The sequence below is a fragment of the Bufo gargarizans genome, chromosome 2, assembly GCF_014858855.1.
Source record: "Bufo gargarizans isolate SCDJY-AF-19 chromosome 2, ASM1485885v1, whole genome shotgun sequence".
Taxonomy (NCBI): domain Eukaryota; kingdom Metazoa; phylum Chordata; class Amphibia; order Anura; family Bufonidae; genus Bufo; species Bufo gargarizans.
In genome coordinates, this window is record NC_058081.1 from 50,006,047 (window position 1) to 50,028,997 (window position 22,951).

At 46.6% G+C, this 22,951-nt stretch overlaps 1 protein-coding gene across 2 annotated transcripts in view; it reads left to right on the forward strand.

The window, feature by feature from the left end:
* The window catches only part of LOC122929344 (NXPE family member 3-like), a 70,452-nt gene that overhangs the window by 42,590 nt on the left and 4,911 nt on the right, over positions 1 to 22,951 (forward strand). For both annotated transcript variants that reach the window (XM_044282880.1, XM_044282882.1), the window contains exon 5: positions 957 to 1,172. In XM_044282880.1, the coding sequence (XP_044138815.1) occupies positions 957 to 1,172 (216 nt within the window). The remainder of the gene's footprint in view (positions 1 to 956; positions 1,173 to 22,951) is intronic.

A 22,951-nucleotide genomic window follows, 5' to 3' on the forward strand; every position in this document is an offset into this window, starting at 1 on the left:
ATTAAGCGAGGAGGAGGAGTAGATGAAGGTAACCAGAGCCACAAAGCCAAATGGCTGTATCTTTTGGTTACTTCAGCTATTATTGATGTTGGCACGTTGTATTTAGTTCATTGTGTATTTTTCACACCAGCATAGCTTATCAAGACTGCTGAATTGTTATCTTAGCACGTCAAGGCTGGATTCATACGTGGCATCAGACGTGCAGACTTTGTGGCGGATTTGCCCAGGGTGTAAAGTTACACAATGTGTGAAGCCACACTGACACAAAGAGGAGGACACCAGGAGACAAACTGAGCTAAGTGGCATCATGATACAATCGTGGTGGTGCTGATCAATCCTGATAGACTTTCTTCCTCACCCCAAACCTTAAAAGGAGCCTGTCAGCAGTTTTGACTACTCAAAACTGCAGACTGCATTATATGGGTGAAGAAAGGATTCATGCCTGGGGTGATGTGCATGTTGCATGATTAAGAAGTCCAACTTTTGATCCTGCCAGGGCCACAATCAAAAAAGTGTTGTGGAGGTGGTCCCTTCCTGTTCAGTGCCCTTAGTTCTCTGAACACTTGGCTACCCATCACACTTACACATTATGGTTGTCCTACACATTAGATGAATGTTGACCAGACATCTTGGGGGTGCATGGGGGGGTGCCTGATCCTCTTTTTCGGATGGGAAACAAGCTTGTTGTCTTCACACAGAGAAGAAATGCATGCTTGGACTTGGGTTAGGAGTAATAGATGTCAGGACATGTTCAAGGCTACATGTCTAAGGCCACATTCCCATTCTAAGGCCACTGAAGAACACTATGGTGACAACTGATCTGAAAGCCCTAGGTTCCAAACAGGACCCTGGTTGCATCATGATATCCACACCAACTCTCACTCTTCTTGTGAGTCACAGTAACCTGAGTAAACCTTACCTCATCTCTAACCTTCACTTCTTCCACACTCTTGCAGAACTCATCTCTAAGCTCCCCAGCTGTAGACCTGGTCAAGAGTCTCTCCAGCCATCTGGATTCTATTATGAAGATACTTGGACATCATTAGTGTGCAAGGGACGTCATTTTCCTGAGCCTTCAAGCGCCTTAAACTGTCTTAGAGGAAAAGACATCCATATGTTTGGGGACTCTACTCTGAGGCAGTGGTTCGAGTACCTGGAGAGGTTCATACCTAGTAAGAGCTTCACATTATATGCAGTAAATGTCATAGTAATGGTCTAGTAATGTCTGACTTTAAAGGGTATTTGTCATATTTATCATTACACCCCATAGGACCGGACTGTTTTGTGCCTTTGGGACCAAACAATTTATTGACTCATCTGTTTATTGACTTTTCATTGACTCATCTGTTATGATCTGTGGATATGGATCCACTGTGCCAACTACCAGTAGCGGTTGGCTCCTGAGCCACTGGAATAAGAGACATCAATGTGAAGCACCAGGGGGTCAGGCAATACCAGGGGCAGACTGTGAACTTAAAGTGGCCCTGGAAAAAAACCTAAAAGTGGCACCATGTTAAGGGTGGGTCCAAATTGACTGAAAGTAGGGCAACACAAGTAGGCGGGGCCGACACATGCAGGCAGGGACAAGAGATGTAGGCAGGGCCAGCAATACTATAGTGCAGCCAAAAATACTGCCACCCGCTGCAGTATTCAATTGTGAGCATGGCGATAGAGTTGAATTCAGAAGGACACCTACGGCCGCCAACCAGGTGCAAAGTACCGGACGCTCTCAGCATTAATTTATGCTAAAAGTATCTGATCGTTCTGCACGAGGTGGGTTCAGGTGGCCCCCTGGGCATTGGCCCACCAGGAAATTTCCTTGTAGGGTCTATGGCCAGTCCACCCCTGGGCAATACTTGTAGTCCAGAAACAGGCCGAGGTCACGGCAGGCAGCATGAGTCAAAGTCCAGGAATCCAGCAGCAGTCAGTAAACAGCAACAAACTGATTATAGCTCTTTTAGCAAGGTCTAGCAGAACCAGACAGAACCTGTAGATCAGGCAATGGGTGGGACAAGGAGCCCAGCATATGTAGGGGAGTTAATGAGTTCATTGGAAAGCAGCACACAGAGCAAGGAGCGGATGGTGTAACCCCTGAAACAGAGTAGAGATACAATGAACTGGGCTCCTATTAACACATACACACACAGGACAGACACATGGTCAGTGGAGCTGTGGACACGAGCCACCAGTGGAAGAGCATCTCAAGAACCATCATCTTATTTTCCTTTTTCCTTTATTTTTAATAGACAAAGGGCTCAAGATGAGTTGTAATTTTTATTGCCATCATTTTGGGTGCATTTAATCACATCTGGTAGGTAATTCTATTTTTATTCTTTGATACCAACTTTATTGTTTTGTTACCTTTTAGTGCTTTTGTTGAATAAAAGCATGTTTTATGGAAAAAAATAACATTTTAGTGTTTCCACATTTGGAGACCCGTGACAGGTTGGATTTTTTGGTACCACGTCCATCCATCATGTCTTTTATATATATATATTTTTTTTAAGGGGGGCTTTTTTATTTTAAACTATTTAACTTTTTGGGTCCCCCTTTGAATCTTTTGACCACTTCTATTACACCTTCGATTACATAGCATTTTAAAGCATCATTTCCTGTCAGTGTAACACTGTATGTCTGTGACTGACTGAGGTCCAGCTATAAAAAAACCATTGGCACTCCACAATGAAATGGGCTGGCAGGGGAGCCCCCTCCATCTTTCAAACTGCAGTATCTAAGGCATTAAAGAGGCAGGATCTGAGCTAACTCTGATCCCGGCTGTTGTAGTAAGATGTCAGCTGTACATTACAGCTGGCACTCATTGCCGAAGGTGCAATCATGGTTACAGTTCCTGTGCCCACCACTGGACGTACCATTTCATCCAATTGCGGTAAAACACCTCAATTTAGACTTAATGATGCCTCCATCTATGGGAAGGCTATAATGGCCTATTGTAATGATATATCATCGATGTATAATCATGGGGACCCTAAGTCTGTGAAAGCCTCCTCTGGCAGAAGAGCCCTTCATTTCAGTACCTATCCCAATATTGTCTACATAAGCATGACTATCCTTGGTACTGAATGAGGGAGCAGTGCTCCAGACTAAAAAAAATATCAAGGAGTCATTGGCTCCTAATCTGAAAAATGTAATTTTTTGTCGCCAAATGTAAAATACATATAATTAGTCAGTGTCACTTGGCCCTCTAGAATAATGAGGCCTCCTCTTCCTCTTGGCTCCGAACCAGCGTCTCACGCAGGGCTCGGGATCAAACAGCTCAAGTGAAGGGCCTTCTGAGCTAATTCAGATTTAATCCTCCAGTATAGAAATATGAAGTGATTGCGTACTTGTGATTTTATTCTGTTTTGCGCAGAAAAGCCTCGTTTACGCTGTGCAGCTGATATAGGGAGTATAAGCATAATGTTCACCAAATGTAAAACATTTTTGTAGTCGGTGGAATAAGGCTCTTTCGTCAGGATTACCTCCCACAAATTGCTGTAAGACATGTCTGCAAACTGGCCTTTGATTAAGAATTTTAGCAATCTCCACTTACTGTGCATTGCCTCCAAATCCCAGTGATTCTTCAACCAGATGGCCTTATACCACTGTATTAGCATGTCAATTTCCTCTTCTCCATACGTGATGAAGTCTTCAGGCCAAGAATCGTGACAAAAGATAGAGAAACATCGGATGATTTCTGACCCTCCTATGCTATCTTCCTGGTCTTTCCTTATCATCATTCCAAATCTTTTTTCCAGTTCTGTAATTGTTACCTCTACTGTTTTTTTTATATGTTCTTTAAGGATATCCATAAAACTAGAATGGCTTTCTTTCAGTTGAATATTTTGAAACTGAAAGCATGTAACACTTTTTAGCAACCATTGTCTGGGTATGCATGACGGGGAGTATTGGTTATATTCCGCTCGCACCTTCCATTATTACACTTAACCAATGACCACCAATACATCCCGCCCCCTTGTAACCCATTTACCCACGTAAACCCCAAATAAAACTCTGACAACCGAATGGAATGTATTGGCCACAGCAGCCGTTTATTAACATAAAATACATAAATAACTATAACTTCACCAGAACAACCTAACGGGGGAGGTCCTTGGAGCCCCAAAACCCTAAGCTACCAAACCGTGTCGAGCCACTTTGCTTCCAGCCGTTACCCCCAGCTCGGAAGCACCACAGAATGGCCCCGTCTATCCACCACAACAACTTGCCCATCATGGGAGTCCAGCCCCAACCGTGGAGCCCTCCCAATGTCCTCAAGTTCCAATGTACCCAACTCCACGGACCCCCCCACCGCTACAGCTGCCATGACATGCACAACCCCCCTTGCCAAATGCCTGTCCAACCCATAACAACCTTCACCAACATAGGGAGGGTGGGTGGGAGCTTCTCTCGCTCACCAAAATGGCTACTGTCTTCCCCCTCCCCCCTGTATTTAACCCCTTCACTCCTCTCCCTTATTTAAACTACCCAATCCCACTCTCCCTGGGCCCCTTAACCAATCCCATTTTTCCCTGCCCACCAATCCTATACTTTCGGGGGCTCCCTAAACCACCCCCCCCCCCCCCGTCATGTGGGCCTCCCCTCAAGGGCTCTGGCCCCTTCCTCAGTTCGGCCATTACTTGACATGGGTATTGGTTATATGCCGCTTGCCACTTCCATTATTACACTTAACCAATGACCACCAATACATCCCGCCCCCTTGTAACCCATCTACCCACGTAAACGCCAAATAAAACTCTGACAACCGAATGGAATGTATTGGCCACAGCAGCCGTTTATTAACATAAAATACATAAATACATAAATAACCATAACTTCACCAGAACAACCTAACGGGGAGGGTCCTTGGAGCCCCAAAACCCAGAGCTACCAAACCGGGTCGAGCCACTTTGCTTCCAGCCGTTACCCCCAGCTCGGAAGCACCACAGAATGGCCCCCTCTATCCACCACAACAACTCGCCCATCATGGGAGTCCAGCCCCAACCGTGGAGCCCTCCCAATGTCCTCAAGTTCCAATGTACCCAACTCCACGGACCCCCCCACCGCTACAGCCGCGGCAGCAAGGTGTTCCATGTGATGATGTACAGCAGTGTACTGTACTGTTTCATGATCCGAGGAGAGGAAGACTGAGAGTGCACGAAAAATATGAGGTAGCCAATGCTGGGTCTTCACTGCCGCAGGACAGCGGATTTTACAGCCTGTGTGCCAATTGCTCTTAACTTCCTTTTGCTTTTGGAACTAAAATAAAAAGTCTTCCAAACAAGATGCAACAGGTCATATACTTTTTGAACCATAGGAAGACACTTTTGTGTGCTCAACATGGCCAGTTCCAGCCTGTGTGGTAAGCGGTGAAATGAGAGTAAATGGCCCCTTGCAGACGAGCGTGTCCGGATAAGGTCTGGATGCGTTGCGGCAAACCTGCACGAGTAGGTACGCAATTGCAGTCAGTTTTGACTGTGATTGCGTTCCGTTGTTCAGTTTTTATCACGCTGGTGCAATGTGTTTTGCACGCGCGTGATAAAAAACTGAATTTGGTACCCAGATCCGAACCTCTTCACAGAAGTTCAGGTTTGGGTTAGGTGCTGGGTAGATTGTATTATTTCCCCTTATAACATGGTTATAAGGGAAAATAATAGCATTCTGAATACAGAATGCATAGTACAATAGCGCTGGAGGGGTTAAAAAAAAAAAAAAAAAAAAAAGAATTTAACTCACCTTACTCCACTTGTTCGTGCAGCCGGCACCTCTTCTGTCTTCTTCTTTCAGGAATAGAACCTTTGATGACGTCACTGCGCTCATTACATGGTCCATCACATTATCTTTTACCATGGTGATGGATCATGTGACGGACCATGTGATGAGCGCAGTGACGTCATGAAAGGTCCTTTTCCTGTGCACAGCAAAGAAGAAGACAGAAGAGATGCCGGCTGCGCGATCAAGTGGATTAAGGTGAGTTATATATATATATATATACTGTATATATATTTTTTAACCCCTCCAGCGCTATTGTACTATGCATTCTGTATTAAGAATGCTATTATTTTCCCTTATAACCATATTATAAGGGAAAATAATAATGATCGGGTCCCCATCCCGATCGTCTCCTAGCAACCGTGCGTGAAAATCGCACCGCATCCGCACTTGCTTGAGGATGCTTGCGATTTTCATGCAGCCCCATTCAGTTCTATGGGGCCTGCGTTGCGTGAAAAAACGCAGGCTATAGAGCGAGCTGCGATTTTCACGCAACGCATAAGTGATGCGTGAAAATCACCGCTCATGTGCACAGCCCCATAGAAATGAATGGGTCCGAATTCACTGCGGGTGCAATGCGTTCACGTCATGCATTGCACCCGCGTGGAAATCTCGCTCGTGTGAAAGGGGCCTATATTTTCCTATATCTTGTGTTATCAGTGCACCTACAACACCTGTCGCACCCATATTAACACTGGCTCCATCTGCACCAAAAGCACCGAGCTTATCTTGCCACCAACTTGGCTTATAGTCAGCACTAAGTATACCTGAAGCTCAGCTAATCCAACAAGACTGTTTACTGGGATACCAGACAAAATGTACCTTAAGTACACAATCACATTTTCGCTTCCGGATACATCTGTTCCACAGTCTGTTATGACTGAAATGTAAGTTGCCTTGCTCGCTTTATTTACTGTCTGGGCTCTTAATTCATCTGCAATGCTCAGCGCACGCAGTGTCGTTATCATACGTTCTGGATATATCCATTCCGTTTTTATTTCATAAGCTAGATTTGAGAGGCAAACTTTGTAAATGGTAGCTCTTCACGTGCAGTCATGTAGGCTGCATTAAATGTAAGCTTCATTTCTTTGAAATCTTCCTCGGCCATTTTTTCACAGGCTCTGGACACAGAACGGGCTAAGGGTCCATTCACACATTTTCCATGGATCAGCAAAGCACGGACATCGGCGACGTGCGTTCCGCATTTTGCAGACTGCACATCGTCGGCACTTAATAGAAAATGCCTATTGTTGTCCGCAATTGTGGACAAGAATAGGACATGTTCTATTTTTTTCGGGAACGGAATTGCGGACCCAGAAGTGCTGCCCCATAGAAATAAACGGGTCCGCAATTCCATTCCTCAAAATGCGGAACGAAATTGCGGACGTGTGAATGGACCCTAAAGGTCTTCTTTCTCTTTATTATATCTTAGCCAAGCAAATTCCTGAAGCCATAAACTTTTACAATTTCGCTCAGCTCTGTTGGCAGAACCCTTTGTCCCACTACTGGCTCTTTGATCTGATGGTTGATCAGATGAACTGTTGTCTGTGACTAATGAAAGGGCTTCACTTGAATTTTGATGATCTAGTGAAGAGTGTGGCGTGCCGGAACCGCAGGGACTACACGTGAGGTGCCGATGAGGGGCCAATAATAACACAGTTCATCGGTTTACTCACGGTTAGCAGAAAGCCTCCCTGGTTCGGCAGCACAGTGATGAGGAAGACAGCACGAAATCCTCTGGGGCACGCCCTGTGGTAGGGAGGCACCAGCCTAGATGGAGGTTGAGGTGCCCTTGATGGCAGTGGTGCTTAGGGTGCTTGTGGCGGCTGGGTCCCTTGGTGGTATTTGTCGTGACGCCAGTACCGTTTATGGTGGTACAACCAGTTGTAGTGATATTGAAGAATTAAGTAGACCGTGGTAGGATACAACTCACAACTTTTACTGTGGCTGGTTATAGTTGCGGCATATACATCCGGACAGAATACAGTCTTTTGTTCTTTAGAGGAATCCTGTTGATCCACTGTTAATAGGTTTGGCTGGGTTTTATCTCAGGCTGTGGTTCTGTAGAGGTCTCACTGGTATGCTTAGTCCTATTATTTCTGTATCTTCCAAGCCCCTTGAACAGGTAGCTAATCTGTCTTCTATAATGTATGGTGAGGCTGCCTGTAGCTAGATTGTCCTCCACCATGTGCAAGGGTGCCCAGTAAGTCTTAGGTAGTGGCTGTTATCACCGATGTCTCTCTTTAGCTTGGATTTCTTCCAGGGACGCAACACTATCCTCTGGTTGTAGGATGTAAGGAAACTAAGGGGATTACAGGAGGAAAACGCTCTCCTGCCCCTCATACCTTGGCTCTACCTCATTGCTGCTTCAGACTTCAGCCACTAATCTGTGGTGTGTAGCCTCAGCTTAAAGGGGTTGTCCGGGTTCAGAGCTGAACCCGGACATACCCTTATTTTCACCCCGGCAGCCCCCCTGAGCCTAGCATCGGAGCATCTCATGCGATTTAGCGCAGGGCACGGGCTCTTTTGTTTTCAATAACACATTGCCAGGCGGTAACTTCCGCCCAGCAGTGTGTTCGGTGACGTCACCGGCTCTGAGGGGGGGCTTTAGCTCTGCCCTAGCCATTTTACTGGCTAGGGCAGAGCTAAATCCCGCCCTTCAGTGCCGGTGACGTCACCGGGGTTCCTGTCAGCCCCATGGAGAGCCCCGGTACGTCACCGGAACTCCTAAAAATGCCTTTGCCCTGCGCGATTTAGCGCAGGGCAAAGGAGAGCATCGGAGCATGAACTGCTCCGATGCTCATGTCAGGGGGGCTGCCGGGGTGAAAATGGAGGGATGTCCAGGTTCAGCTCTGAACCTGGACAACCCCTTTAACAGCAACTCTACTCCTCTCTTCAACCTTCTTCACCCTCTACCTTCTCCTCCACACTAGGCCTGACTAAAAGTATATATATACACTAAGTGCTATCCCCATCTAGTGGTGGGATGTATAAATTACACTTGATCAGCCTATGAACAGGGACACAACAGGTGTTGTAATGCAAAATGTCATGCAATACAATAATGCAGTTTCACAGTAATTTTGCATTTCCCACGTGTCCTGAGTGGGACGCTGCAAGAGGTACAAGACTCTCTGGAGGATGCATCTTTGAAAAAGTCTGTGATTTTACGTGTTCGTCGGCGAACACTGCGAACTGGCCATCACTGGTATAATTACCTGATCTGCCTAGATGTTTACAATACACAAGAATCAGTGGTGATGCGGCATACCAGATTCTTCCTTGCTGTAACTCGCAAGTGAGTGGCCGGCTTTCCTGTCTGTGCGGGTGAGCACTGCCGGGATTTCTTGTCTGTGCAGGCGAGCAGCGGCGGGCTTTCCTTTCCTGTCTGCGCAGGCGAGCAGTGGCAGGCTTTCCTGTCTGTGCAGGCGAGCAGTGACGGACTTTCCTGTCAACGCAGGCGAGCAGTAGCGGGCTTTCCTGTCTGCGCAGGCGAGCAGTGGCGGGTTTTCCTGTCTGCACAGGCGAGCAGTGGCGGGCATTCCTGTCTGCACAGGCGAGCAGTGGCGGGCTTTCCTGTCTGCGTAGGCGAGCAGTGGCGGGCGTTCCTGTCTGCGCAGGCGAGCAGTGGCGGGCTTTCCTGTCTGCGCAGGGAAGCAGTGGCAGGCTTTTATGTCTGCGCAGGCGAGCAGTGGCGGGCTTTCCTCTCTGCGCAGGGGAGCAGTGGCGGGCTTTCCTGCTGTGTGTCATAGATGGGTCTAGATAAGCTACTTAAAGATACTCCCTATGGATAAAGAATATACTATAATATACAAGAACACTGTTTCTCCTTCCAGGGGAGGGCTGTCAGCCTTAGTTCCTGGGGGGCAAATCCAGTTAAGTGGCCCATTTTAGACCCACCCATTATTAAAAGCCCCTTCTACATATAATAGGCCACTCCCAACAAACACTGCACAGCTGAAATTCTATAGTTGCGGCCTGTCTCTACACACAATACAGAGAGGGGGGTCTGTCCTGGCTGCACTGCCTGCTTCACATTATACAGTAAACAGCAAGCTACAGCCAGGACAGGCCTCCGCCCTCCTCCCTCCCCAGATCCTGCTCAAGGCTTGTGGTTCCCCCCACCATCTGCCACCCGCCCGTGGCCTGCTGCCCCCTTTGGCCATCCTCACCCAGCTCTGAATCCTCCTTCAGCAAATAGCAGGGGGAGGAGCATCTCCTCTCCTACATAGCGCCCCATACCTCTTACATCCAGTGATGTCACCTTTGTTGTAGACGTTCTCTTTCTTTATCTTCTCCATTCAGACCAGACCGCCATGATGATTTTTCTGCCATCTCCCGCTGCGGACAGTGACATTATCTGCGCTACATCTCCTGTATAACGTTCGCGCATCCTAAAAATATCTGTGACATCCAGTGTACTTTTTTTTTAGATGCTGCGGACAGTGACATTATCTGCGCTTCATCACCTGTTTATCGTGTGCGCATACTAGAAATATCTGTTACATCCAGTGTACTTTTTCCGTATACGGTGTCCACTGCGGACAGTTGCATTACCTGTGGTACATCTCCTGTATAACGTTTCCGCATCCCAAATATCAGTGACTATTGACTGTAATTTATTTGCGCATATACCTACAAAACCTGTGCTACTGTATGTGTGACATACTTGCAAGCATATATACCATTTAATATGATGAAGGTGAGAAGTAAGGGACGGGGAAGTGGCTGTGCTGCTGATGGACTGTGCAGAGGCCGTGGCCCTAGGCAGGGCCGCTGCAAGGATTTTTGCCAACACAAGCGAAGCTACATTTTGGCGCCCCCCCCTCGCAGCTCATCTGGCCCTGGTCCCGTCTGCAGCAGCTGGCTTCTCCTCTGTGTGGTCCTGGTATCTTCTCTCTGCTTCAGACAATCGCTGGTTTGAGGACCGTCTTTTTCGCCCTCTAAGACGCACCTAGGTTTTAGAGGAGGATAATAAGAAAAAAATATTCTCCATTACACCTCAAGTCAGAACAGCAATCAGACCTCAGCTCATAGCCCCAATCAGACCCCCAATGTTAATCAGACCTCAGATCAGACCCCCAATGTTAATCAGACCTCAGATCAGACCCCTATGTCAGACATCAGCCCCCATCCATCAGCCCCCCATGTCAGCCATCATGCCGCCATGTCAGCCATTAGCCCCCCATGTCCGCCATCAGCCCTCATCCATCATGCCCTCATGTAAGCCATCATGCCCCCATGTCAGCCATCAGCCCTCCATGTCACATTTCTCCCCCTCGATGTGAGATTTTTCCGCCCTCCCCCAGGGTGCACCCTAAGGCAGCCGCTTGGTCTGCCTTATGGTAGCACCGGCCCTGGACCTGGGCGCGGTGAAACTGTGCCTGCTGGCAGAGCACAAGAAACACACTCATCCATGATACCTAGCTTCATGTCCCAGTTTGCAGGATGGCGCAGGACACCACTCTCGAAGTCAGACCAGTCGGAGCAGGTGGTCGGTTGGATTGCAGCAGATAATGCAGTCCAGTCCAGTCTCAGTAGCGTCTGTTCAACAGAATCCTCGTCCTAATCCTCCTTCCTCAAACCATGAAGAGTCTTTGCAAAACAAGTGATCCCACACTCGGATATTCCGAGGAGCTCTTTTGATCGCCATTCCTTAATTTGAGCCTCTCGCCAAGACCGCTTGAAGAGGGACATGAGGAGATCTTGTGCCCTGATTCCCAAACACTTGAGCATCCACAGTCAGAAGAAGATGGCGGTGGGGAACGGCAATTAGTGTTTCACGAGGTGGGTGATGATGATGAGACACAGTTGCCAATCAGTCAACGGCAATTAGTGTCGTAAGAGGTTGATGATAAGGATGAGACACAGTTGTCAAAAAGTGAGGTTGTTGTTAGGTCAACATGTTAGGAGGATGACCAGAGTGAGGAAGTGGAAGAGGAGGTGGTGGACGATTAAATTACTGACCCAACCTGGGAAGGTGGCAAGCTGAGCGAGGACAGCAGTACAGAGGGGGAGGGATCCGCAGCACTGCAACAGGCTGGAAGAGGCAGTGGGGTGGCAAAAGTAAGAAGGCGGGCCACACCAAACAGGCCCGCAACTGTTCCCTGGAGCACCACCTTGTGGAAATCTCCCTTGCCAAGGGGTAGGTGTTCCGCAGTCTGGCGTTTTTTTGATGAAAGTGCGGACGATAAAAGAATTGTCATTTGCAACCTGTGCCGTACCAAAATGAGCAGGGGCGTGAACACTAGCAACCTCACCACCACCAGCATGATCCACCACATGGCATTAAAGCACCCTAATAGGTGGGCCGAACACCTGGGTCCACAATCAGTGTCTGCGGGTCACACCACTGCCTCCTCTTCCCTTGTGTTACGTGCTGGCCAATCCCCTGTCCAAGGCGCAGGCCCGAATGCATCCCGCCCTGCAGCCAGCACATCCACTTCTGTATACCCCAGGCCTTTGAACGAAAGCGCGAATACCCAGCCACCCACCCACAGACCTCAGCACTAAATGCGCACCTTTTCAAAATGCTGGCCCTGGAAATGTTGCTATTTAGGCTTGTGGCGGCCATCCCTCGTTACTTAGTCCCCAGCCGCCACTATTTTGGCTGGTGTGCTGTCCCCGCCTTACACCAGCATGTGTACCGTAACATCACCTGTGCCCTGACCAAGTCAGTTATTGGGAAGGTCCACTTAACGACCGACACCTGGACAAGTGCTTGTGACCAGGGACCCTACATTTCCCTGACGGCACACTGGGTGAACGTTTTGAGGCCTGGAGTGAGTCGTACCCTGGGATGGCAGCAATGCTACTGACGCCAAGGTGTGCGGGCCCTACTTCCTTCAGGATTTCCGCCACCACATACATTAGTGGCTGCAACCCCACCTTCTCCTCCTCCTCCACTTCCACCTCTGAATTGTCATATTGCAGCACTAGTCAGCCATCAGTCAGTATTTGGAAGCAGTGTAGCACTGCAGTGGGGAAGCGGCAACAGGTCGTGCTGAAACTTATTTGCTTAGGTGACAAACAGCACACCGCTGCAGAGCTGTGGCAGTGGATAAGGGACCAGACTGAGCTGTAGCTATCGCCACTCAACCTACAACCAGGCATGGTTGTGTCTGATAATGTCAGTAACTTGGTGGCGTCTTTGGAGCTCGGCAAGCTCACACACATCCTATGCCTAGCCCACGTGTTAAACTTAGTGGTTCAGCGGTTTCTCGAAACCTACCCCAATTTGCCTGAGCTACTGGTGAAGGTGCGCCGCATGTATGCCCATTTCCAAAAGTCATCTACAGCTGCCGCCGGTCTGGCAGCGCTGCAGCAGCGCTTGCAATTGCCAGCTCACTGACAGTTGTGTGACGTCAGCATGCGCTGAAACTCCACGTTCCACATGTTGGCCAGGCTTTGTGAGCAGCAGAGGGCAGTAGTGGAATACTAGCTGCAACATGGTCGTCGCCTTTCCAGTCATCTTCCGCTCTTCACAAGCGACGAGTGGGCATGGATGTCTGACCTCTGTGAGGTTTTACGCAACTTTGAGGAATCAACACAGATGGTGAGAGGCGATGCCGCTATTATCAGCGTAACCATCCCACTTCTGTGTCTACTCAAACGCTCCCTGCTCACAATGAAGGCGGATGCTTTTCATGTGGAAGAGGTAGAAATGGGGGAAGACAGTACACAGGGTGGTAGCCAGACCCCCCTCATTTCTTCTTCTCAGTGCAAAATGGATGATGAGGAGGAGGAGGAGACACAGGAGACGGTTGCCTCCGCTACAGAGGGTAATACCCATAGCAGGTTTATTCCATCTGTTCAGCGTGGATGGGCAGAAGAGGAGGAAGAGGATGAGGAGATTGAGAGTCATCCTCTTGATGAAGACAGCGAAGTCTTGTCTGTTGGGACACTGGCACACATGGCTGACTTTTTTGTTAGGCTGCCTTTCCCGTGACCCCCACGTTATACGCATTTTGGCCAACACCGATTACTGGTTGTTCACCATTCTCGACCCCCGCTACAAAGAGGACTTCTCATCTCTAATTCCTGTGGTGGAGAGGACTAGCAAAATGGTGCAATACCAGAAGTTTCTTGTGGAAAAACTGCTCCAAAAATTTCCAGCTGACAACGCTGGCGGCAGAGTACGTAGTTCCTTGGGCAACTGAGGAGGGGAACACACAGCAGTTCCAACAGAGGCAGGGCAACACTCTCCAAGGCCTGGGACAGTTTCATGACACCCCGCCAGCACCCTCATCCTGATGCATGGCCTACTGTCACAAGGAGGGAAAATGTTTGGAAGATTGTAAAGGAGTACGTAGCAGACTGTGTCAACGTCCTCAATGATCCCTCTGTGCCTTACAATTATTGGGTGTCCAAGCTGGACACGTGGCATGAACTGGCACTCTACACCTTGGAGGTGCTGGCCTGCCCTGCTGCCAGCGTTTTGTCTGAGCGGGTATTTAGTGCTGCTGGGGGCATAATAACTGATAAGCGCATCCGCCTGTCAACTGAAAATGCTGACTGTTATCAAAATGAACAAGGCCTGGATTGCCCCTAACTTCTCTACTCCACCAGAGGAAAGCAGCTGAACATAAAGGCACTTTAAATGTGGCTTTTATGGTGTATTAAATGCACTGTATTCCCGTGCACCCCTTCCACCACAAAAAAGGGTATATGGTTCAATCTTCCTTTTCTTGTCCTCCTCCTCCTCTTCCATCATATCAACATACTTATTAGGCTGCCCTCGCTCCTAATATTTTAGATGGTCAGCTCAGCAGCAGACCCTCAACCATAATTTTTTCAAGGGTCAGCTCAGCAGAAGGCCCTCGCCCATAATTTTTTCCATGGTCAGCCCAGCAGCAGGCACTCGCCCCTAATGTTTTAGATGGTGAGCTCAGCAGCAGGCCCTCACCCCTAATGTTTTAGATGGTCAGCTCAGCAGCAGTCCCTCGCCCATAATGTTTTAGAGGGTCAGCTCAGCAGCAGGTCCTCGCCCATAATATTTTAGATGGTCAGCTCGACAGCAGGCCCTCGTCTGTAATGTTTTAGATGGTCAGCTCAGCAGCAGGCCCTCCAGACACCTCCTGACGAAGCCGCTCAGGCGAAACGCGCGTCGAGGTCTGCGCTTTAGGGGCTCACAATCATGGTCACCATGTCCTCAGGTACAGTTTTCGCTCAGTAGCATTTTACTGGGCGTACTCACGTTTGGTTTCAGCTGGCATCCACACTAGATCCATCATACTAGTTGTTGAGGGTGGTTTTATAGTGATATTTAGTGATCCTATCCATTATATTACCCATGCTGTACCCTTGCAAGTGTATATAGCATTATATTCTCCTTGCTGATGTGAGGCTCAGGTATGATCGGTAGTCCCCTTTGTTATTTGGGATATAGTCTCATGGTGGGCTGCTTACTTACTCAGTTTCCACTTCCCATGTACTAGTATACGGGATTCCGATCATCCATGTGCCAACACTATCTGCACCTGTGGATCATTTATGCTCAATCGCATGATTGTACATGATTCCATTTTTGTGTATGCCCCCATGGCTCTCTGAATACTGTCTTCCATCCTGTCTTTTCCCGTAATTATTAATTGAGAATAAAGTGATATTTTGATATACCCCTTCCACTTGGATTTTTTTGCTTATAGATTGGATGATATCAAGTGATGTGTTCTGTTTAGACTAGACAGAGAGGTTTTTCTTTTGTAGGTTTAACAGCAGCAGGCCCTCGCCCATCATTTTTTTCATGGTCAGATTAGCAGCAGGCCCTCGCTCCTAATGTTTTAGATGGTCAGCTCAGCAGCAGGCCCTCGCCCCTAATGTTTTAGATGGTCATCTCAGCAGCAGGCCCTCGCCCATAATGTTTTAGAAAGTCAGCTCAGCAGCAAACCCAAACCCCTAATGTTTTAGATGGTCAGCTCAGCAGCAGACCCTCACCCCTAATGTTTTAGATGGTCAGATCAGCAGCAGGCATTCGCCCATAATGTTTTAGAGGGTCACCAGCAGGCCCTTGCTCCTAATGTTTTTGAGGGTCACCAGCAGGCCATCAATCATAATTTTTCAAGGGTGTGTATGATGCCCTCCTTCATGTGTAATAAAAGGTGTATTGGAGTGCCAGGTCCTTGTAATTTATATAAGCCCTTTCAATTTTTGTCCATGGTCAGCTCAGTAGCAGGCCCTTGCCCCTAATGTTTTAGAGAGTCAGCTCAGCAGCAGACCCTCACCCCTAATGTTTTAGATGGTGATCTCAGCAGCAGGCCCTGACCCCCAATGTTTTAGATGGTCAGCTCAGCAGCAGGCCCTCGCCCATAATGTTTTAGAGGGTCAACTCAGCAGCAGGTCCTCGTCCATAATGTTTTAGATGGTCAGCTCGGCAGCAGGCCCTCACCCGTAATGTTTTAGATGGTCTGCTCAGCAGCAGGGCCTCGTCCATCATTTTTATCATGGTCAGATCAGCAGCAGGCCCTCGCCCCTAATGTTTTAGATGGTCAGCTCAGCAGCAGGCCCTCGCCCCTAATGTTTTAGATGGTCATCTCAGCAGCAGGCCCTCGCCCATAATGTTTTAGATGGTCAGATCAGCAGCAGGCACTCGCCCATAATGTTTTAGAGAGTCAGCTCGGCAGCAGACCCTCACCCCTAATGTTTTAGATGGTCAGATCAGCAGCAGGCATTTGCCCATAATGTTTTAGAGGGTCACCAGCAGGCCCTTTCTCCTAATTGATTTTAGCTTTGGTTTTGTGCGTATTATTGTCAGTCTGTAAAACTGGTGTACTACTCGGACAACATCGTTCCCAGCAGCGACCTGGGAGTCTAAGATGCATCCAGACATCCTCCCTATGCTGTTCCAGAACCATTTCAGTGGTGTTTCCATCAATTTATGATCTTTTCATATGAACCAAACACCCTCCCCTCTTCAGAGCAGGGGGTGCCTGGTTAAATGCTCGGGTTCTCCCATTGACTTCCATTGTGCTCAGGTGCTCAGTAGAGCACCCGAGCATCCCAAAGTGTTCTACTCAAGCACCCAAGCACTTTGGTGCTCGATCAACACTAGTATTCAGTAATTAAGTGGGCATGAGAAGATGGTCCTATTAGTGATTGACTGCTATCTTTGTATACACAGTCATAGAGGGAAGGCTATTAATCACTGATAGGACTGCCTCCTCATAGACAGAAAGCTGTCAATCACTGATAGGGCCGCCTCCTCATACAGGGAAGGCTGGCAATCACTGATAGGACCATATCCTCATAGAGAGAAGGCTGTCAATCACTAATAGGACCAGTCCGTCTCCTCATAGAAGGAAGGCTGTCAATCACTGATAGGACAGCCTCCTCATAGAAGGAAGGCTGTCAATCACTGATAGGACAGCCTCCTCATAGAAGGAAGGCTGTCAATCACTGATAGGACCTCCTACTCATAGAGGGAAGGCTGTCAATCACTGATAGGACCGCCTCCTCATAGAGGGAAGGCTGTCAATCACTGATAGGACCGCCGCCTCATAGAGAGAAGGCTGTCAATCACTGATGGGACTGCCTCCTTATAGACAGAAAGCTGTTAATCACTGATAGGACTGCCTCATCATAGAGGGAAGGTTGTCAATCACTGATAGGACCTTCTCTTCATAGACAGAAAGCTGTCAATCACTGATAGAACTGCCTCATCATAGAGGGAAGGTTGTCAATCACTGATAGGACCTTCTCTTCATAGACAGAAACCTGTCAATCACTGATAGGACTGCCTCATCATAGAGGTAAGGCTGTCAATCACTGATAGGACCATCTACTCATAGAGGGAAGGCTGTTAATCACTGATAGGACCATCTACTCATAGAGGGAAGGCTGTCAATCACTTTTAGGACCGTCTGCTCATAGAGGGAAGGATGTCAATCACTTTTAGGACTGTCTCCTCATAGAGGGAAGTCTGTCAATCACTGATAGGATGGTCTCCTCATAGAGGGAAGGCTGTCAATCACTGATAGGACCGTCTTCTCATAGAGGGAAGTCTGTCAATCACTGATAGGATGGTCTCCTCATAGAGGGAAGGCTGTCAATCACTGATAGGACCGTCTTCTCATAGAGGGAAGGCTGTCAATCACTGATAGGACCTCTTCGGTACGGTGGTACCAGTCGACTTCAGGTTCCTGTTTTAAAATGTTTTTAAAGCCAAATTTTATTCACTGAAGTCTTGCGTGACTTCGGACATAGCGAATTTAGCTTCACCGAAGCACATACATTTTAATGCTCTACAGAAACAGGTCTCCGTGCAGCACTAAAATGTAGTTTTTGAACGAATCGACTTTGGATCTTGGATCCGAAGCTTGATTCGCTCACCCCTAGCCCCCAGTATTAAAAAAGTTCCATTAGTGGCCCTCAGTATTAATAATGCCCCATTAGTGGCTCCCAGTATTAATAAGGCCCCATTAGTGGGTCCCTAGGATTAATAAGGCCCCCATTAATGGCCCCCACTATTAATAAGGCACCCATTAGTGGCCCCCACTATTAATAATGCCCCATTAATGACCTTCAGTATTATTAATGCCCCAATTAGTAGCCTTCTGGTTCTATTTTTCATCCATTAGTGGCTCCCAGTATTAATAAGGCTCCCATTAGTGCCCCCAGTATTAATAAAGCACTATTAGTGGGCCCCATGTATTAACCCCTTCAGGACGCAGAGCGTACCGGTACGCCCTATTTCCCGAGTCCTTAAGGACTCAGGGCGTACCGGTACGTCCTAACTTTAAATCAGGATTCCGGCGCCGCGGGGGTTAATCGCAACGAGATGCCAGCTGAAATCATTCAGCCGGCATCCCGTAACAACGCAGTCATTTGACCCCCCCCCCGTATCGGCGATCGCAGAAAACCGCAGGTCAATTCAGACCTGCGGTTTTCTGCGTTTCCGGTCCATTTGGGTGTCCTGTGACCCGATGAATCGGAAAAAGACTGCGATCGGTGGCGTGATTACACACCACCAATCGCAGTGCGAAGATTTGCAGAGGCGGTGCTGGCCCTGGTGCTGAACACTGCTGTCCAGGGTGCTGATTGGTGCAGGGGAGAGAGGCGCGAGATTCAAACTTCCTGCGCTCCTCTCTCCCCTCCTCTTCCTGTCCAGCACCAGCTCCTGTGTCCCCCTAATTGCCATCCATCACCCTCCTGCACCCATCGCCACCCAGGTAGGTTAGGGTCAGTGAGGGAGAGGCACCGTTAGGCAGGGAAAGAAGGGAAACTTTCTTTGATCCATCTATCAGACCCCAGACCCCCCCTGCCACTTGCCCCCCCTTACCAGCCTCCCACCACCAGCCCCCCACCACCACCAAGGCGCCCGGATCGTCCCTGGCCAACACTTTCCAGGTGTGGTCCCCCTATACTGGAAAAAAGTGACGAACCCAAAAAAAGTGCAGAGTGTGACGCAGGAGGGGGATACGGAAGGACGCCACCACTCAGTGCGACACGTGCCCCGATCATCCGGGCCTCTGCGTTATCGATTGCTTCAGGGAGTATCACACTTCCATGAAGTACTACATTTTTATAATCCCCAATAGTCCACTAGAGAACATAAAAAACTATGGCTCTCAGCCTTTGGAGACACGAAAACAATTTTTTTTCCCAAAAAAATATTAGTTTTAGTGCAGGCATCCTCAAACTGCGGCCCTCCAGATGTTGTAAAACTATAACTCCCAGCATGCCCAGACAACCTACAGTCATCAGCAGGGCATGGTGGGAATTGTAGTTTTACAACATCTGGAGGGCCGTAGTTTTAGGATGCCTGCTTAGTGTCTCCAAAGTCTGAGAGCCATACATATTTGGCATCGTCGCGTGCATAAAAGTCGTCGCTATAAAAAAAACTTTTGACCAAACGCCTCGGATGAACAGTGTTAAAAAAATAAAATAAAAACGGTGCCAAAACACCCATTTTTGGGCAAAATTTCCATTTGAATCCTTTTTGCCGGTAATAAAGCAAGGGTTAACAGCCAAACAAAACTCAATATTTATTGCCCCGATTCTGTAGTTTGCAGGAACACCCCATATGTGGTCGTAAATGGCTATATAGCCGCACGGCAGGGCATAGAACGAAGGGAACGCCATATGGTTTCTGGAAGGCAGATTTTGATGGACGGCTTTTCTTTTTTTACACCATGTCCCATTAGAAGCCCCCCCCTGATGTAGCCTAGACTAGAGAAAAAAGAAAATACACCCCTCAAGGTATTCAAAAGATACTTTACAAACTATGTTAACCCTTTAGGTGTTCCACAAAACTAAATAGCGAATGTAGAAACAATTTTAGAATTGAATTTTTTTGTTACATTGCCTCAAAAAAGAGTAATATAGAGCAACCAAAAATCATATTTACCCCTAAAATAGTCCCAAAACAACAGCCACCTTATCCCGTAGTTTTCTTAGATGGGGTCACTTTTATGGAATTTCTACTCTAGGGGTGCATCAGGGGGCTTGAAAGGGAACATGGTGTAAATAAACCAGTCCAGCAAAATCTGCCTTCCAAAAACCATATGACATTCCTCTTCTTCTATGTCCTGCCGTTTAGCAAAATAGTAGTTTACGACCAAATATGGGGTGTTTCTGCAAACTACAGAATCAGGGCAACCCATTTTGAGTCTTGTTTGGCTGTTAACCCATTTTTTCCAGTAATAAAGTAAGGGTTAAATTATAAATTTTCCAAAAAATATTAATTTTGAAATTGTTTCTCCATCTGCCAATAACTCTTGTGGAACACCTAAAGGGTTAACAAAGTTTGTAAACCCAGTTTTGAATACCTTGAGGGGTGTACTTTCTTAGATGGAGTCACTTTTTTGAAATTTCTATTCTAGGGGTTCAATAGGGGGCTTGAAATAGGACATGGTATAAACAAAACCAGTCCAGCAAAATCTGCCTTCCAAAACCCATATGGTGTTCCCCTCCTTCTATGTCCTCCTGTTCGGCCAAACAGTAGTTAACGACCACATATGGGGTGTTTCTGCAAACTACAGAATCAGGGCAACCTATTTTGAGCTTTGTTTGGCAGTTAACCCTTGTTTTACTCCTGGAAAAAAGTCATTATATTGGAAAAAAAAAAAAAAAGAAATTTCGAAATTGTTTCTCAATCTGCCATTAACTCTTGTGGAAGACCTAAAGGGTTAATAAAGTTTGAAAAAACTGTTTTGAATACCTTGAGGGGTGTAGTTTCTATAATGGGCTCATTTTTGGGAGGTTTCTATTATCTAAGCCTCACAATATGACTTCAAACCTGAACTGGTCCATAAAAAGTGGGATTTTGAAGATTTCAGAAAAATTTCAAAATTTGCTTCTAAACTTCTAAGCCTTGTAACAGCCCCAAAAAATAAAATATAATTCCCAAAATGCTACAAACATGAAGTAGACATATGGGGAATGTAAAATCATCACAATTTTTGGGGGTATTATTATCTATTACAGAAGTATAGAAACTGAAACTTTGAAATTTGCTAATTTTTCAAAAATGTTGGTAAAAATTGTATTTTTTTATGCAAAAAAATTAACTTTTTTGACCCAATTTTAGCAGTGTCATGAAGTACAATATGTGACGAAAAAACAATCTCAGAACAGCCTGGGTAAGTCAAAGCGTTTTAAAGTTATGAGCACTTAAAGTGACACTGGTCAGATTTGCAAAAAATGGCCAAGTCCTTAAGGTGTTAATAAAGCCCCATTAGTGGCCTCCAGTATTAATAAAGCATCCATTAGTGTCCTCCACTATTAATAATATTAATAATGCCCCATTAGTAGCATCCAGTATTAATAATGCCCCATTAGTAGCCCCCAGTATTAATAATGCCTCATTAGTGGCTCCCAGTATTATCAATGCCCCATTAGTGGCCGACAGTATTAATAATGTCCCATTAATGAGGCCCCCATTAATGGCCTCCAGTAAAAATTAATGTCCCCATTAGTGCCCTCCTGGTATTTTTTTTTCCTCCATTAGTGGCCCTCAGTATTAATAATGCTCCCATTACAGGCCACAGAATTATTAATGCCCCCTTCACCACTCTTCTTGTGCAAAAAATAAAAAAAATAAAACTCACCTCATTGATTTGCTTGTCCAGCTGCTTCCAGTCAATGCTGCGAAACGTCCTCGCACTGGAGTGCAGGTCCTGTCCTGTGTGCATTCAGTGAGTAGCGAGTGTTCACCACATCAAATGGATGAGGCGGTTTTATTTTTTTAACACAAACAGAAGAGGGGGAGGGGCAAAGGCTCTACTAATGAGCGCTCAGTAATGGAAGTGCTCATTAGTAATAGTGCACAGGTGGCAACTCTACGAACGGCCCACACAGCGCCGCGTGCCCACAGAGAGGGCTCTGAGTGCCCCCTCTGGCATGCATGCCATAGGTTTGAATTCATACAGCTAGTATTGACTCATGACAGCTGTATAAATTTGTTTGCAGTCAGCTCCCCCTATTGGTAAATATGCAGTGGCAAACAAAGAAAAAAACACTAATTTGCAATTTTTATTCTTTTTCTTACATCATTCACTAAATGGTATAAATATGTTAAGACTATAACAGAAGGGCGGTGAAAAAGAGATGATTTGAATTCATATTTATATATATGCTAGCAGAGGTACCCGGCTTCGCACGGGTATCTATTTTATTTAACCCTTTCAGGACCAAGCCATTGTTCACCTTTCTGCCCATGCCAATTTTAGCAAATCTGACATGCGTCACTTTATGTGGTAATAACTTTAAAACGTTTTTACTTATCCAGGCCATTCTGAGATTGTTTTCTCGTCACATATTGTACTTCATGAGAGTGGTTAAATTGAGTCAAAAAATTCATTTTCATTTATAAAAAAATACAAAATTTACTAAAAATTTACAAAAATTTTCCAAATTTCAATTTCTCTACTTTTATAATAGGTAGTAATAACTCCAAAACGAATTACTACTTTAAATTCCCCATATGTCTACTTCATGATCAGATAATTTTGTGAATACCATTTTATTTTTTGGGGACGTTAGAAGGCTTTTTCATAAAGCAGGTTGTTACGGACATGACAATACTGAATATGACAACTTTTTTGGTTGTTTGTTTCAGTTTTACATAAGAAAGCATTTTTGAAAAAAATTATTTTCTAGTGTCTCCATATTCTGAAAGCCATAGTTTTTTTCATTTTTTGGGCTCATTTTTTTCGGTATGAGATGACGGTTTGATTGGTACTAT